This window comes from Anabrus simplex, chromosome 6 (genome assembly GCF_040414725.1).
Source record: "Anabrus simplex isolate iqAnaSimp1 chromosome 6, ASM4041472v1, whole genome shotgun sequence".
Lineage (NCBI taxonomy): Eukaryota > Metazoa > Arthropoda > Insecta > Orthoptera > Tettigoniidae > Anabrus > Anabrus simplex.
Window position 1 is genome coordinate 19,715,868 of NC_090270.1, and position 17,169 is coordinate 19,733,036.

Genomic DNA, 17,169 nt, shown 5'->3' on the forward strand with positions numbered 1-17,169 from the left:
ACCAACACCATATCATCTTATGGCCAGGCAGGCATCAGTTTTTGAAAATGAGAGGAAGTCTCTCATAGTGCATTGGCACTGCTGGTGGCTCCAAGTAGCCTAGGCAGTAGCCTCCACGGTATGCACTAGCCATGCGTCTTAGTAGGTGTGTTATTTACCAACTGATGAGCCCAATTAGCACACTGTACCGAAACACTCCACCTGAAGCTCTTAATGTTTCGGAACAACTGAATTCCAGTCTCTCCAACCCTAGTTCCAGGTTCAATTTCAGACTGGTTCAGGGATCTTAATTTTCATTGGTTCTTTCCTCTGGCTTGGGGATTGGATGTTTCTGCTGTCTTTGAAGGTAGATGCACAGGTCACCCATAGGTGTGGCCTTAAAAGACCTGCATCAGGCCTCTCTGGAGGCTCACTCCATTACTGTTATTAGTTATTACTTAAATATAACTTTCCGAACAGGTAAATAGGTTGAGGGGGATTTGTTGTTTGACCTCCCAATCTCTGGACTTGAATCCTCTTTTTGTAGGGTAGTTACAGGAAGAGCCAGGTTTATGTGATGCCAGATGAAAGCGAATAAGCGCTGGTAGCAAGGATCGCCATTGCTGCTGAAGATGTTTCCACAATGCCATACACTTTTCTGTGAGTCACTACTCTGGCGATTAACTCCTTGTAATCAAGGTAGGAGGAAGATATTTTGAACATTTGCTGCAATTAAGCAAGTGATTCATAAGGAAGTACAGTGCCTCACATGAAGGATGCGTGGATCCTAGGAAAAAGGGTGCTGAACCGTGCAACCCTTTTTCTGTCATGCCTTTAGTTACCTACTTTTTGGGGTAGTATTTCCAGAACACTCTGTATACTAGGGAGTTAGTTGTTCATTAGAAAGACAGGCTGCTTTATGCTTATTTTTATTTTCCTCAGTACTATAGGGTAGGGATTTTTGGAGGAGGGGGATGGGGGTTAAAGATGAGGGAGAAAATCTGATGATTTTTAATTTTTTTCTTTCTTTTTTGACAGCGAGGGGTGGCTCACTTCTTTGCAAGAGCAGTGTTTCATTTTATACTTAATAAACTCAGACCAATTTTGCTTCATGTAAGTAAGAGTTTAGCATAGCTTAAAGTATATAATCTGTTGTTGGTTTGTGTGATACTTCATCTTTATCCCAAGGATAGAGATGAGAGTTACATATCTTAACATGATACTGTATCCTATTCCATCAGTGTAAGCTGTTCCAGAAATATATTATTATTTTCCACCAGAGACCCTTATACAAAAGTAACTGTCTGAGCGAAACCAAGGGAAGGTTAGGAGTTTCTGATTGGCTAACAAATATTAGAACGCATAGCAGCTCGCTTTAAGGGCATACTCCTGCACAGGCGCGAGCAATAATTTTGTAACAGCTTAGAGGCAGTACAGCCGGCCGCGTGGTGTAGGGGTAGTGTGCTTGCCTCTCGCCCGGAGGCTCCGGGTTCGATTCCCGGCCAGGTTGGGGATTTTTCTCGACCTGAGGGCTGGTTCGAGGTCCACTCAGCCTACGTGATTAGAATTGAGGAGCTATCTGATGGTGAGATGGTGGCCCCGGTCTCGAAAGCCCAGAATAACGGCTGAAAAGATGCGTCGTGCTGACCACACGGCCCCTGCTAATCTGCAGGCCTTCGGGCTGAGCGGCGGTCGCTGGGCGGACCAAGACCCTTTCAAGGGCGTTAATTGCCGTGGGGTTTGGGGGGTTTTTGGAGGCAGTACTGATATTCCTACCCTTTTACTTGTTGGCTGGTTACCGATATTCTTTAATTATTCGAAGTGCTTTGTATTAGGCTTACAGGTGTTTCATGGCATATTGTGTGGTCAGAGAGCTAAAGACCTGATACGATTGATGTGGTCAAAAACTCAATTGCAGGGAAAGGGTTTCTTAGAAACATGTTGTAAGAAGGTGCATAATAATAATAATAATAATAATTTTTAATATTCAACTGGTTAATGTAGTTCTCATTAATGTACATGACACTCGAGTATCAGGTCCTGAAATGCCATCGTAAGTGCCATCACGTGTATCTGTACCTCCTGAAACTTTGTCATTGACTGCAACCTGCAAGGCAATGCAGCAACAGTTGTTATAATTTTTACCAGTACAAAGGAAAAAGAGTGCTATATAGAATAAGACACTGGACAAGTCACTTACACAGTTGTTTACCGCATATTCCCAACCTTCATCCTGTGGTGGAAGATGAAGATTTTGGAGACTTTTATACTGGATTTCCAGAGTGAGTTGGCTACACACTTTGCGTCACGTAGCTGTTAGCTTGTATTCGGGAGATGGTGGGTTTTCACCCTATTGTCGGCAGCCCTAAAGATGGTTTTCGTTGTTTTCCCCATGTACACACCCAGCCAATGCTGGGACTGTTCCTCAGTTGAGAGCACTGTCGCTTCCGTCCTAGCCCTGTCCTGTCGTATCCCATCGTCGCCATAAGATCAGTCTGTGTCGGTGCCATGTAAGAAGACAAAAACTAAAAAATAATTAATAAAATAGTTCTGGATTTAACTCTGCTTTTGTCTTGCCTGGTAGAAGGACTGTTTCCTCATCTCTTATTCCGCTGGTATCTGAAGTGTATACGACACTCGTTCATCGATATATTTGGTAATGTCGGGTCCGAGTGTTTGTTTAAATACAGATCCTTGGACATCTAAGAATACAGAGAGGTACCTAGCAATCACGGCAATTTTTACAAATGAAGGTTTCAAAATATTAGTTCTGGGTGTGTATATGGGTCACTGCAGACATTTTTCAGGAATAGTTAAGAATGTGAGTGACGAGCTGGCAAAAGGGAGAGTGGAAGAGAAGGAAGCAAAGTAAAGATGTAGTACTTACTAAGGTGCGGTTAGGAGCTGCAAGAGGCTGCAGGTATAGTGGATGTTACTCCCAAAAGTTGACCTGCAACTTGTATTATGTTACTTTTATATCCTAATACTCCAACCTAATACTACACTGTAATGGATACACAGTAACATGATACTGGAAAGTAACAGTTTGTCCCAAGTCCTACCCAAGGAGTGTTATGATTGTCGCAGTTATGCTTGTTGCTATTAGTATGCACAGACTGTTGTACACCGAAAGAAGTAGAAGTGGGGAACATTTCATCCTGGCAAAAATTCCAAAACATTCTTAGAACATATTAAAATACTATAGGAAAACAAAAATTGTGCTTACGTGGCAAATATGTCACCAGAGATCCTTTACGTACCAATATCATATGACTTGGAATGCTGAAGAGATTTTTTTTCACTGTTAAGAGGAACATATAAAGTCACTCGTCCTTGAAGTCTTGATGGAAGAAATTACTTAAAAGGTGTGAACAGTGGTTATAGATGTCAATTTTGTAAGATACATAAAAAAATAATCATCATGTAGAAGGTCTTCTTTGAAATTGATAATTAGAAATTTTTTTTAAACTGTTTTATGAACTTTATATTTTGTTTATAAGTTTATGGGGCCAAAACATGTACCTGTTATGTGAATTTTCTTAAAGTTTCCTTAAGATGCATTTGTATATTGACTAAGGTGCATTAATTCTTCTTCTTCTTCTTCTTCTTCTCCTTTTTTCTTCTTTCCGATGAGGCCTGCGAAGGGCCACGTGCCAATTTCAATTCAATTTTTCATACTTTGTTGTTTTTTCTTCCGTTCCTTCCAATATTCTTTCATCCTTACACTATGCTGTTTCTTTCTGTCCTCAGACCACTTCGCACCAGGTTTCTTGTTCAATCTTCCTTGGAATCCTTCCATACTTACTACCCTCTTTCTAAAAATCTCTCTATCCGTAATTTCTTCTTCTCTTATATTATTTCTTTCTAAATCTTTCTTTACTTCTTGAATCCAGCTAGTTGTTGCTTTTTTGTCCTAAAGGTACTTGAAAATCCTATTTGTTAATCTGCAATCATCCATTCTGTAATTATATATTTTTCTTCTTTTGTTTTCTTATCATGTCTATTATTACAAGCCGTGAAAGCATCAATATGAATATTACAAGGAAGATTTGAGTTAGCAGGTGTAAATGTGATTCAAGAAAATATTCATCAATGTTCAACATATTCAAAGTAAGCAATGGAAAGAAACAAACATATGTCAAATCAAGTTATGTATAGAGAGGTAGGAACGTGACAGGGCAGTGTGGAAAGAAGAGACCTTGGCTCCCATTTCTTCTCAGCCTCTGACAAGTTCATTTCTGCTTCCCAGCTTCTTCAATACTTTTTCCCACGTTTACCACGCTTTCTTCTTATCCTCGAGACTGAAAATTTGTCAGGATGATGTCTCAATGAATGTTAAAAGTCCACCCTCCCAGTGATGTTTGGAAGCAGAAACTGGCCTGTTATTGTGTTCTTATCTCTCTCTGTCATTTAACATGTTCAAAGTGGTATTCTATTTTATTCTGGCTGTTATGAAAGTTTTCGTGTTATTAATCCTAACTCTGCTAGTAGTAACCTACAAATCAAGATAGGTAATTATTCCGAATGTACCTTTTATCATTAAGAGGAACATAGTACTCATGTGCAAACAGTTGTGGAGTCGGCTGTAACCCTCTCCTTGTTATTGCATGGCAAAATATATAGAAATATAAATGTTGAAATGAATTGTGTTGAAGTATTATTCAGTTGTATTTGTGTTTACTGTACATAAATTTAAGAAGATACTTTCTTTGAAATTCAGAATGTATATTCATGATCTATTTATTTGCAATAAAATCTTTGATTGTTTAGAAATAAATTGTAAGTAAATAAGAAGTGTTTATTTTTTCTTCTACTCTCTCCTCTTTTCCAAACAACAAAATAAGCTTATCTTCTAGAGTAATTTTTGACAATTAGTCCATATTAGTGTTCAACTTTCTTTGTCGTTTGTGGCACACTTTTACCACTGCTATCAGAGACTGGAAAAAAGACGTTAAGTGAGAATTATTGTTCCGGTGTTCTAATCACAGAAGAGAAATCTGGAGACTGCTTCACTAGACCCAAGATGTATTTAGTGCTTTAGAATAGCTCCATGAAAAATACTTTGACTTTCAAAGAGAAGAAAAGGATAGGAATGTTAACAGAGCAGTAAGACATTGCTCGAAGAGAAAAGTCAAGATATCATAGCATGAGCATTTTGAAATATCAGTAATGGATCTTCTCCATAGTACCTTCCATTTCCTTTTCCTGTATGTGGAAGAATTTCCACCTCATTGCTTTTTAATAGAGGCATGACTCGAGTACAATACTTTATTTCTGTTATTTTACTAATATTTAGCAGTATTCCAAATTATATAATACAATTGAACAATCTACAATAATTTACCTTTTTGTATCTTGAAAGGTGGAGGACATTGCACGAGATTGTAGCTCGTTTATTTCTCACACACTCGCTGCCCTGAGTGGCCCAGGTTGGTGGGTTCAATCCTAGCTCAGTTCTGTGGTATTTGAAGGTGTCCAGATATGTCAGCATCATGTCGGTAAAAGAACTTCTCTGGGACAAAATTCCACACCTCTTGTGTTTTTGAAAGCCATAAAAGTAGTTAGTGTGGTATAAAACCAATAATAATAATATATTTCTCATGCAGATGAGTCCCTCATTCTCTGTTACCTGTAACAACTCTGGAAGGGGAAATGGGTCAGTTAGATTTTAATTAATATTTGTAGATTGTACAACTGTGTTTTATGTTACTGGAAGTATTCCAATCTTCTTTCCAAGAATAAATTGTTAATATTTGCAGTAAGATTTCTTTGAGTGTTCAACACACGCAATGAAGAGAGCATGTTCGTATTTGTTGGATGGTAACACTCTTTTTCAATTTTTGTTTCAGGTATGGCAGTGATTATAGGTACAATGGCCCTGGAGGTCGAGGAGAGCCCTTGCCACACGTCCCAGGAGTGGGCCGGTTCGACAATCCGCCACCGAATCGACGGTTTGAGCCCTACGATGTCGTCCCTCCAGGAACAGGACCTGATATTCCTATCGGTTCATCTCGCTATGATCGTGGTTATGAAGGACGTCTGCCACCTGATGACTACCTTGCACCCCCAGGAGTGGATCATCGACGACCAGATTCTGCCGGCTATGGTAGTTCGAGGGATCGAGATAGAGATGTTGGACCGCCAGGGATACGAGACAGGGATATAGTGCCTTCCGCTGCCAGAGATCGTGACAGTGTTCCTTCTGGTGGAAGAGATAGAGATATCATTCCTTCAGTGATCCGTGAGAGAGATGGACTCAGAGACAGAGATATGGTATCTCAGAGTTGGGAAACTAGGAATAGGGAAAGTGATGTAGTGTCTTCCGGAAGAGATGTACGAGATACTGTGCGTGGCAGTTCTCCCGATAGATTGCGGGATAAAGATAGGGAGAGAGACATGTTAAGCGAAAGAGAGCGTGATCGGGGTCGCGACTACTATGACTCTGAACACAGACGCTCGTATGGCTATAATTCTCCCGACGGTAAGAGAAGGCGACAGTCGGCATCGCCGCGGCGGGGAGGAAGTCGAGAGAGGTATTCAAGCAGTGAGAGACACCACCGTCATGGTAGCCGACGCAGGAACCCAACGCGAGATGGTGGGAAAGAAAACAGGCACGCTTCGCAACAACCGGTTGAACCTGTAGAACTGACTCATGACAGGGACAGAGACAAGGAGAAAGAGATACAGAAAAGGGAGCGTGTGTTGGTTGAAGTGCGTAAGGAGCCCTCTGTGGAGAAAGAGAGGTCCAAGAAGGAAGACAAACCAAAGAAGGAAGAAGAGAAAGACAAAAAGACCAAAGAAAAGAAAAAGAAGAAGAAGGAGAAAGAAGCTGATGCAGGAAAGAAAAAGAAACGGAAAGAAAAGAAAGATGCCAAGAAGGAAGGTCAAGAGAGTGGGAAAGAACAAGAAAAAGTTAAAACACCTGTAAAGAGCATTGATAAAAAGGAGAAAGCTGTACATAAAGAAAAGCCTATCCCAGAAAATCATAATGATCAAAGACTGGAAGACAATTCTCCATCAGAGTCGGGGGCTAAGGAGAAAGTCCTCCAGGACAAAAACAAACCTGCGGTGCTGGGGAACGTTATCGAGAAAGTGAAAGGGTCCATGCTGCGTACTTTTGATGCTCCTCCAACCGAGAGTATAATTGATGGCTTGTATGGCGACATGGAAGATACTCGTATTGACGACAGTGTGATCGCAAATTACGGTAAAGTTGTGTCGGCGGACAACAAAAATCTGCCTGACAATGAAAATGATCAAGGTATTGCTGATCAAGAGGAATGGAGATCAGAAAATGGTGAGAATATGAGGCACGGTGCAGGAAATGATGTTGTGAAAACTGAACCTGTTCATGACTCAGAAGGAGTAGCTAAAGTTGTTAAGGTTACATCTGAACCTGCAAAAGCTAACATAATGTTAGCACCTCTTCCAGAGCCATCCAAATGGGAATTAGAAGAAGAAATGCCTGGTGCAGATGATAGAGTAAATGAAGAACCACTTTCTGGAGGTACCTTGACCCCTATGGAAAAATCAGGAAAAGTTGTTACTTCAGAAGTTCTTAAACGAGCTGAAAATGCTATCTTTCAGAAGGCCATTAATGCAATCCGGCCCATTGAGCCTGTTAAAAAGATAGTTAGTGAAAGAAAAGTTTATACTAATGCGGAGAAGGAAAAGAAAGTTTCTACAGATGCAGTTGTTACAGAACCGACAGAAGCAAACAGAAAGGTGGTAGAGAAAGATGCTCGTGAGGCTAGAAAGACAGTAAACTCAATTCAGATCACGATTCCTATTGCTGGTCATGTAGAGAGGTCAGTGGAATTATCCCCCTTAGAAAGTGCATCAGCTGCTCCAAAGAGCAAAGGAAAGTTGGATCGCTCAAAGTTCAGCAGTGGTGGAAGTCAGTGGGGTGATGGAAATGAGAGCATGTCGCCCCAAAGGGTACCAGCAAAAGAAAGGTTAGGGGCACGTGTCGATGTTGATAAGGACGATAGTAGAGTAAAAGAGAGATATGATAACAGGGAGAGAGATGATCGGAGTCGCAAGACGTTGAAACATCGAAGTCGAAGCGATAGCAGAGAGCGGGAGAGAAGGTCGAGGAAAGGTCTGAAGAGCGCCATCGAAAGGAAGAGGTCTATTTCCAGGTCACGCTCGAGATCTCCACACCGCAGGAAACTCCCCTTGGACAGGAGAGAAGTAAAAGATATGAGTATGTTCATCGAACCCGTCGTAGATAGACGATACGCTGAATTACCACTCGACATTCGGGACCGCAAGTACATGGAGATGGGGGATAATCGGAGGAAATACGTGGATCATGGAAGTAGGCGAGGGGAGAGAGAGAGTCGTGAGATACGATACGCTGACCAGGACAGGGATCGCTGGTTCATGGAGCAGAATGTGAAAAGGAGTGACAGTAGGGAGAGGAGAGAAAGAAGAAGAGAAAGAAGTGAGAGTCGTGACAGGAAAGTTAAAGAAAGGGAAAAGTCTTTAGAAAGAATGAAGGGAAAGCACAAAGCTAAGAAAAAGACTAAGAGGAGTGATAGTAGGAGCCGTAAGAAGTCTGTTTCGGACAGAGAATCCAAGCGTGGCAAAAAACGAGACAAAAAGCACCGGAAGGAAAAAACTAAGAAACATAAACAGAAGGACAGTAAAGATGAGAAGAAAGAGGCTGAATCAGCTAATGAAAAAGATAGTGCCAAAGAATCAGATACTCTTGCAACGAAGGATTTTAAAACGAATCCCGCCAATGATGTTTCAGGTAATGGTGCTTCTGAGGAAGGAAAGGCTGCACCGGCAGATGCTAAGTCTGATGCAGCAGATCAAAAGGAGAAAGTTAGGAAGACTGCAAGGCGTAATCCTCGTTTGGCTAGCGATCGTAAAAGATCTACTTTGGATGAGGCTAGTTTCGAGCCTGATTATGATGCGTCCTCGTCTGTTGATACGGATGTCGATGAAGCTAATACTGAAGGGGAGAAGAAGAGTGAAAATGGTGAAAAGAAGTCTGGAGGACTGGGTGACTCACCAACGAAGAAACGGGACAGGTCGGGCAGTGTGGATGAGGCTTCTACTGCAGCTTCTTCATCCCTCGAGAAGAAGAGGCAGAAAGCTGAAAAGGAAAGTGATAAAACTTCAGTTGAAGATTCAAAGAAGAGCAACAGATCTGGAAATGGTAAGAGTACAAAGAAACGTGGTAGGTCGGCAAGTAGTTCTAAAGACGAGAGCTCGGACGATGAGAGCTCCGAGGAAGAAAGTTCGAGTTCTGGAAGTTCCTCCAGCTCGGAGGAAGAGTCTTCTGATGATTCTTCTGTCCACAGGCCTCGCAAGAAGAAATCTTCCCGCCGGCGGCGGCGGAAAAGAAACAAAAAATCCTCCAAAAGAGCAGACACAAGTAGTGACAGCGAATCAGATTCCGACTCGGAAGATATCTCCAGTAGTGAATCTGATGGAGGACGAGGGCGAAAGAACCAAGGAAAAAGCAGTAAAAAGCGTCATCACCGAAACAGAGCAAAGGGTAGCAAAAAGAAGAAAAAGTCTAAACACAGGTAAATGATTTGCAAAGACTTTCGTAGAGTTTCTTACTGTATATTGTTTCCTATACTGAATGAATGGTGTGATATCTGTTTGAGTAACTACACTTATGGTAATACGAACATGCATTTCCCAGTGTCGTTTAGTTAGCGACAATGCTGTGTGAACAGTGAATGGTCGGTGACGAGAAATTTGTATAAGACTGCTACAACTCTCATCCTGTAGTACTGACACAATACATATTTTCATAACAAGAACTGTAATATAAGGACATTGTATGTATAGCTCATTTTACTGTAGATATTGTGGTTCACCAAGTGATATTGTGTTAGGAAACTGTTTGTTTTTGGTTACGTACACTAAGTCATTATTGAAGCTTGTTTATTGTAGAGATCAGAGGGTGTATCACACATGTATGTAAATAGTCATGACACTACTCCACTGTTCCTGACCTTCTGAAGCACACTGACTACTACCATTCTTTATCCTTTTCCTTACTTTCTCTGTTGTTCTCTGCCATTAAATTTACAATCAATTATATAATTATTGAGAGGCTTTGTTAAAACCATTTTGTTTAATATGCATCATGTAAGGTCTACAAAAGTACTGATGGACATCCTGGCTTGTAAACAGTCCCACTGTGTTTAATTATGCATAAGAATATTTGCCGAATCAGAGAACATGATCCTTAACTGAAGAAATATGACTGAAATAAATGGATTTTACTCGTATTTACTTTTCTATTCAACCTTGAACAATTTTCCTTTGTATAAAGTATAGCCTGTAGAGAGACAAATATATAACTGCTGTTGTGTTGAATATAAAGGTAAAGATGGGAAGGCAGTTTAGAAATTGTGAAGTCTTGTGGGTAAAATTTTCTTTGAACACCCCCCCCCCCCCCTTTTTTTTTCTTTCAAGAACTGGACAAATCCAGAAAGGTCAATTTTAATGAAAGTAATTTTTCTTCATTATTTCAGTATCACTTTCCACAAAAAATCCATGCATCATGCATGGTGCAAAAAGTCACTGAAAGTCTCTTTTCAGTTAACAGTATTGTATTATTCAAAGATTTTAGGCTTTACAAAACTCTGGATGGGGATAGTCATTTGTGTGATACTGTAATAGCTGTAACATCATCTACCCTTGTTTCATATCGTTTAAGCAGATCTCTGATACACAACATTTCTTCCCTGATGTGGAACCATCATAATTACTGTAAGCTATGTATGATTTGAATTCCATGGACTTGATTCTCTCTTTCTCATTTTATTCTAGTGATACCATAATTTTTCCTGTGTTTTCTTCCTTGAGGAACAGAACACACAATATTGGCGTAATTGGGGTTATTGTCCAACATGATTATTTCTTCACTGAGCATGCCTGAAACACATCAGCTCGACTCAGAGAATATAGTAGCATGTTAAGTACTCTGTGTTACAAGTTGTTTACTTCATTCAATGGTGCCAACAATGGAGTACACTCGGTCCACCTTTCAATAAAATAGCCATCATAATACCAATATTTATTCTGTATTCATCGCAGTGAGGGTAGAAGATGCACAAACGGAATATTTAAAAGTTGGATTTTTGTTGTTGTTGTTGTCGTTGTTGTTCAGCATTCATGTGTCTGGTTCTGCAGAGTCTCAATGAACATCAGAAATATATTATTCCTGGTTGTCAAAACTCATCTTGGACTTAGAAAAATGGTCTTCAGTTCAGTTTAGTCCTAAGGAAATTAATTGTAACTAAGATAACTAGGAAGAAGCAGCTCTAAGAATTTGCTAGACTAGCAGTTAACTTCTGGTGGATTCTAAACATTTTATGTCCGGTAGCCATGAGCTGATCAGCTCTATTCCAGGGGGCAATTAAATTTGACACAGTTTCGCACTGCAGACAGGAAGAAAATTCATAATGAACTTTTGGTTAATTTTTGTGATGAAGTGATACATTTGACATGCTGAGGAAAAGATGTCCGTTTGTGTTGGTTACGATATTATCTAACTACAGTGGACACCCTCTTAAACAGCCTGCTCGGACTTTGAAATCTTTACTAATCACTCTGGGTGAAGTTCTTTTTTGTTGAGGTTTTCCAAACATTTCTTTCTCTGCAATCAAAGCTTGTGGGCTTTTTTTTTTTTTTTTTTTTTTTTTTTTGCATTGAATTTGTACATTAATTAAGTACATAAATGTCAGACACAGCTTGCATAGGTCATTTTCTTGTGTTAGAAAACTATGACTGTGTTTTCATTAAAACAAAAATTCAACTGATCTTTGTTGTAAAATAAAAAGAAAGAAAAAAAGGCCAATTAACAGGTTAAATGGTGCAGAACAAACACTATGAATAAACAGCACAGTGATTATTTACCATGTTTTAAGGACTTTTATGAGTGGAATGTCCAAAATTACGCTCGCATCCAGCACATCTCCATGTTTAGAGATGAAAACACTCTGAAGGTATCACATACCATTGACTTGGGCAGCAGTTCTGCCATCTAACAACACACAGTTCTAACTAAACACTATAATGGCATACACAGTTCATTCCCAATTTTTAATGTCTTGTCAAAACCTACTGCGGGCTATGCTCGCACCTAGACAAGAATGTATTAAGCAGCCTTCTTGGAACTGGACCCTTGGTCAGCGTACTGGCCTTCGGTTCAGAGGGTCCCGAGTTCGATTCCCGGCCGTGTCAGGGATTTTAATCGCTTCTGATTAATTCTTCTGGCTCGTGAACTGGGTGTTTGTGTCCATCCCAATGTTCTCCTCTTCATATTCACACAACACACTACACTACCAACCACCACTGAAACACGCAATAGTGATTACATCCGTCCATATAGGGTTGGCGTCAAGAAGGGCATCCGGCCGTAAAACAAGGCCAAATCCACATGTGCGACGCAGTTTGCACCTGCGACCCCTCGGGTGTGGGAAAAGCTGTATGAAAAGAAGAAGAAGAAGAAGAAGAAGAAGAAGAATACAGCATTATAAATTATTTAAACATGAAAAAATAATAGAGCGTACAGTACACACATACCAATGTAATTGCCATGATATGAAGTGTTAGATCCAGTCCATAGTCCAACAGCTGCATTTATCACTTCACAACACAATCATTCACTTAAGTGAACTTATGAAAAAAGTCTGATTCTGTCATTAAACTATGCATAACTGTAATACCAATAAAATGTATTTATGACTGATCTGTAAAAAGTAATGGTTTTTTAAGTTGAAGTGTCACTATTTCCTTAACATCTACAGGAGACAATTCTCTTTGTTTTTCAACATATTTCCTACTTGTGATCATAGGGAACTAAAATTCAAAATTATTCACCAAGCTGCCTCATTAAGAGGGTGTCAACTGTACAATTATTCCTCTGCAAAATCTTGTTCCATGTTCAGGAAGCAAACGGATGTTGGCGTATCTCCTTTACTAATCTGTAATTTACTTCACTTCTGTACTTCTCTTAAAGCTTTGAAATTCTTGCAAATATTCTAAACTCCTGGTTACTGAGGCTAATGAAGGAGAGGACATGCACAGGAAACATCGATAATGCAGTTCAGTAGCTTTCTCTCTACACATACATTACTTAGGAACCACTGTAGAAGTGTGATATTTAATTCCAGAAGATTAACTTGAAGGTCTGCTATCATGGTTCTGCACAAAATCCTCCAGCTTGACTTTTTTTAAATAGCAGACAGTTTGTACTACTCCTGTCCTATAAACAGCTGCCAACTTAGTAACTGAATTGCCCTTCTAGAATTTTTCATAGTGTTCTTCTTCAACTTCCTATTTTATTGCTTGAGTTAAAAAATAATTTCTGATGAGATAAAACTGAAGACCATACAAGGTTGTTAATAACAGAAATGTACAATTTTTACAGACTGAGTAGACTGATAAAAAATATACCTTACTCTACTGACACATGGGGTGAAGTTTGTTGTTGCCATGAAACATTTCGTTACAACTTAAAGAAAGCATAGTTCCGAAGCATGCAAAGTAATGTCTGTTACAGCGCATTTCTTCTTCTTTCCAAATCATTTGGGACCGAGTTCTCGTAGCACTGCGGCACCATGTTGCTTGACATTGTGTTGCCACTGGCGGTAAGTTTGTGATCTTGATATCTTTTTGTATGTTTTCCCACCATGTTGCAGTCCACCTGTCTGTGTGCATGTAGTATACTCAGTAGTCCTCTGATGTCTTGGGAATAGTCTTTCCTCATTACATGGATGTACCATCTCATGCGACTCTCTTTGAGTTTCTCTTTAATCGGGGCAACTTAAAAGGAGCCTCGCATGTAAACATTCCAGATCTCATCAATTCAGGTGATACCTGATAGCATTTTCATTTCATTTACGTGCAGTCATTGTCCAAGTACCAATTTAGTGCTCCAGCATTCTGTTATGTTTATCATAGCATTTAGTATACCTTGCCTTTGGGTCTTATTGGCATGTTGGGAACTCAGAGTACATCCAACCAACAGTGATCTCCACTTCAACCAAGGCAGTCTTTACCAATGTGTTACATCTTCTTCAGCACTCAGGTTAATTGTCAGTACAGAACTGTTGAGACACTTGGTTGGTGATTACCATCTGTCCGTATTTTGCAGCCTGTTCTCTCACTGACACCAAAATCACATTCCATGTACTCTGTCTTAGAGCAGCTGACATGTAGTTCATGCCATTTCAGTGCTGATACCCACTGATCAAAAATCTCCTGAACACAATTTTTGTTTTGTTTTTGGTGAGGAATGTTTTTAGGTTGCATGATTAACCTACAAACTGAATAATCCATGCATAAATAATCAGGGGTCTACTTTAAGTTATAACTATGGAGTGGATTTCTATGTGCTAAAAAGATTGACATTATTTATTTTCTTATATAGTAAAAAACTGAAAAATATGTTTTGAAGTATTTTGTTTCAATATTACAAAATTTTAAGCACAAATTGTAAAAGATCACACATCTGTCATGTTGAGACACTGTTACAGCAAACAGCAAAGACTTATTCCAAGTTTTCAATCACAAATCGATGTTGGGTGTCTTGGAACAAAGCACAATACTGTGAGAGGACTGTTCATTGTCAGAAGAAGTCTTGCGAATTTCATCAAAGAAATGTCACTGAAACACGAATTCTCAGTTTCACCAATGTCTTCTTGCCCCTCCAAAACTTTGGTAACTTTATACGTAGTTTGAAATCGATAACTTTTTTGAAACACACTTTCAAATTTCTGTTGAATACCTTCTATTTAGGTCCTGCGAGTGAATTAATTTTTTTCTCAATAAGAACTGTCTGCAAGTCAGTGTTCATTAGCTGAAGAAGGTCTCAGACTGAAACGTACTCGTAGTAGATATATTTATATCTTACATAGTATTGAATGGTAGTGTGGTGGTAGAAATATAAATCATTCCATTTAAAGGAATAATTATTTTATTAAGAACTGTCTCAGTCCGCAAGTTGATTAATGTTTTGAATTTCTTTATGAAATGACACAAATTCTCAAGTTTGCAGGTATATAATCCATATTTAATGAACTGTTAATAAGTTCTGAAGAATTTCAACAGATGAAGCATCACCCTTCTTTAGTTCACCTTTCTTCAATATTGTCTGCCTAACACATTACTACTAAGTATGTCTTCCAATGAGTAACTATCTGTCTATGCGGAAGTGCAAGATCTGGATTTTTGGTTTTGATCTAATCGATTCGTTTTGGGGCTTTAACGAATACTTGCCATTTAAAATTATTTTGTCCACTTTAGGATGTAAGGTATTTACCTGCTCACATACTCTGTGTAAACCATGTACCATTCAAGTTGTGTATATCAGTCTGGGAAGCTTACAGAAAGGTCTTCTGCTGTCTCCATCATAAATGGAGCAGCATCCTTAAGTAAGCATAAAGCATTATCAAATTTACCCCATTTGGCCACAGCAAATACAGATGTTCATTGAATAAGCAAGCCATTGTTCCAGGGTTCGATGCTGACATTTCTCTACGTGCTAATAGAAGACACTGCTTGGAACATATTTCATTATTTTCTAGCCCACGTACCACAAAGTTCCCCACCTGGTGAAGTCTGGTGATTTGTCCATGCTTTACTTTTTATATTTTCACATTCCAGCCTGACCTTTCCTAATTCTTCTTTAAAACACACAAGGACATACAATTTTCTTATTGTTGATTCGTCTGGTGTTTCGAAATGTATGTATTTTGTAAGAAACTATCGAAGCCATGGACTTCAATATCAGATATAAGAAAAGCTTTGCATTAATCAGCATAATATTCGGAACGTTTTCAGTATGCAGAATGAGAAATGGAAGTTGCTGCACCTAAAAGAACCTGTCTAGAGGTTGCATGTGAAGTAGCCATTCTTTGTTTATTATCTGCTAAGTGCTGTTAGACTTGAGATCACTGATCCACATTTATATATTTTCCAAATTTTTGACAGAATATAGTTTTTCCATCACTTGTAAAAATTCCACTAAATTGAGCAACGTATTACTGCCATGAGAAAGAACATTTACCTTCACTTTTGGTGTTATATCACCAGTCACCTCACTTATGTACCAGTACTGTACAAGCAATCTGGGTTAATCAAGGCAATGCCATATGAGTCGTTTCATTTCATAATAAGGGATGCTCCTTTGAAGGGAGAGCGAGCGAATGAAGGAGCCAGCACGTCAAGTCAAGGTCACGATGCAATACCTTTGGGAAAGATATTAATTCACATTGTGTTTTTGTTACTATGTACAGTGTTTTGAATGAGTTTTTGGAGTGAATTGAAAAATATAACAATTCATTGTGTATTTATAGAAGATTTATTGAAGACATGTATTTACATTATTATTTTTACATAAAAATAACATTGAAGGTACAAACTAAGATTAAGAGGTAATAATATTGTCAATGATTTCTAACAGTAATTTCTGTTGGCATGTAAAGGAAATCTTTGTGCTGTCATCTGTTCGTCCGATATGCTCTAGAGTTGTGGTATTAAGTAGAGAAAGACCCAGTTTGTAGTTTTTCTGGTCCATCTTCACATCTTTAAACAAAATGGGAATGATTGATGTACATATTTTCTTACTGTATTGCAGTTTAGGTGCGTTAGGAATAAACGTCATGCAAAACAGAATTAATTTTAATTATGTGGCTGCCATTCTCTCCTCAAACAAAACTGCAGCACTATTAATAATTAATCTCTCTTTCAGTCTTTAAAATAGGTGTAAGTCATCTGCATGATGCCTGAAGAAACTGAGATGGGAAAATGAAATCAATGCTATAGGCTGTGTAGTCATCATGCTGGCTGGCATTATTTAGGAAAGTGACATCAATAAAGCCACCTGTGAAGTTACATCATATTAGTTTAAGTTAATGTTTTATAAAATACAGTATAACAAATCTCCTAGTGTCTGAATCCGTCTTACTGTATGGTACCATCGGCATGGGCCAATTCTTATATCCCTGCCTCATTTTATTCCCAAGTCATTTCAGCAAGTCTCAGATCAACTCCCATTGTTATTGGCAAACAAATGAAGGGAACCCAGAAAATGGGAGGATTTATCTTTAAGAGGGAATTTCAATTTATTCTACTCTGCCGAAGTGTACATTCATTTTAAGAAGTGAAGGATGAGTAAACTAGTGTGGTTTTAAACCTTCACTGGAACTG

At 39.0% G+C, this 17,169-nt stretch overlaps 1 protein-coding gene across 2 annotated transcripts in view; it reads left to right on the plus strand.

The window, feature by feature from the left end:
- The window catches only part of snama (something that sticks like glue), a 651,651-nt gene extending 641,424 nt beyond the window's left edge, over positions 1-10,227 (plus strand). For both annotated transcript variants that reach the window (XM_067149701.2, XM_067149702.2), the window contains one exon: positions 5,829-10,227. In XM_067149701.2, the coding sequence (XP_067005802.2) occupies positions 5,829-9,525 (3,697 nt within the window). In that variant the 3' untranslated portion in view covers positions 9,526-10,227. The remainder of the gene's footprint in view (positions 1-5,828) is intronic.
- Positions 10,228-17,169: the final 6,942 nt, after the last annotated feature.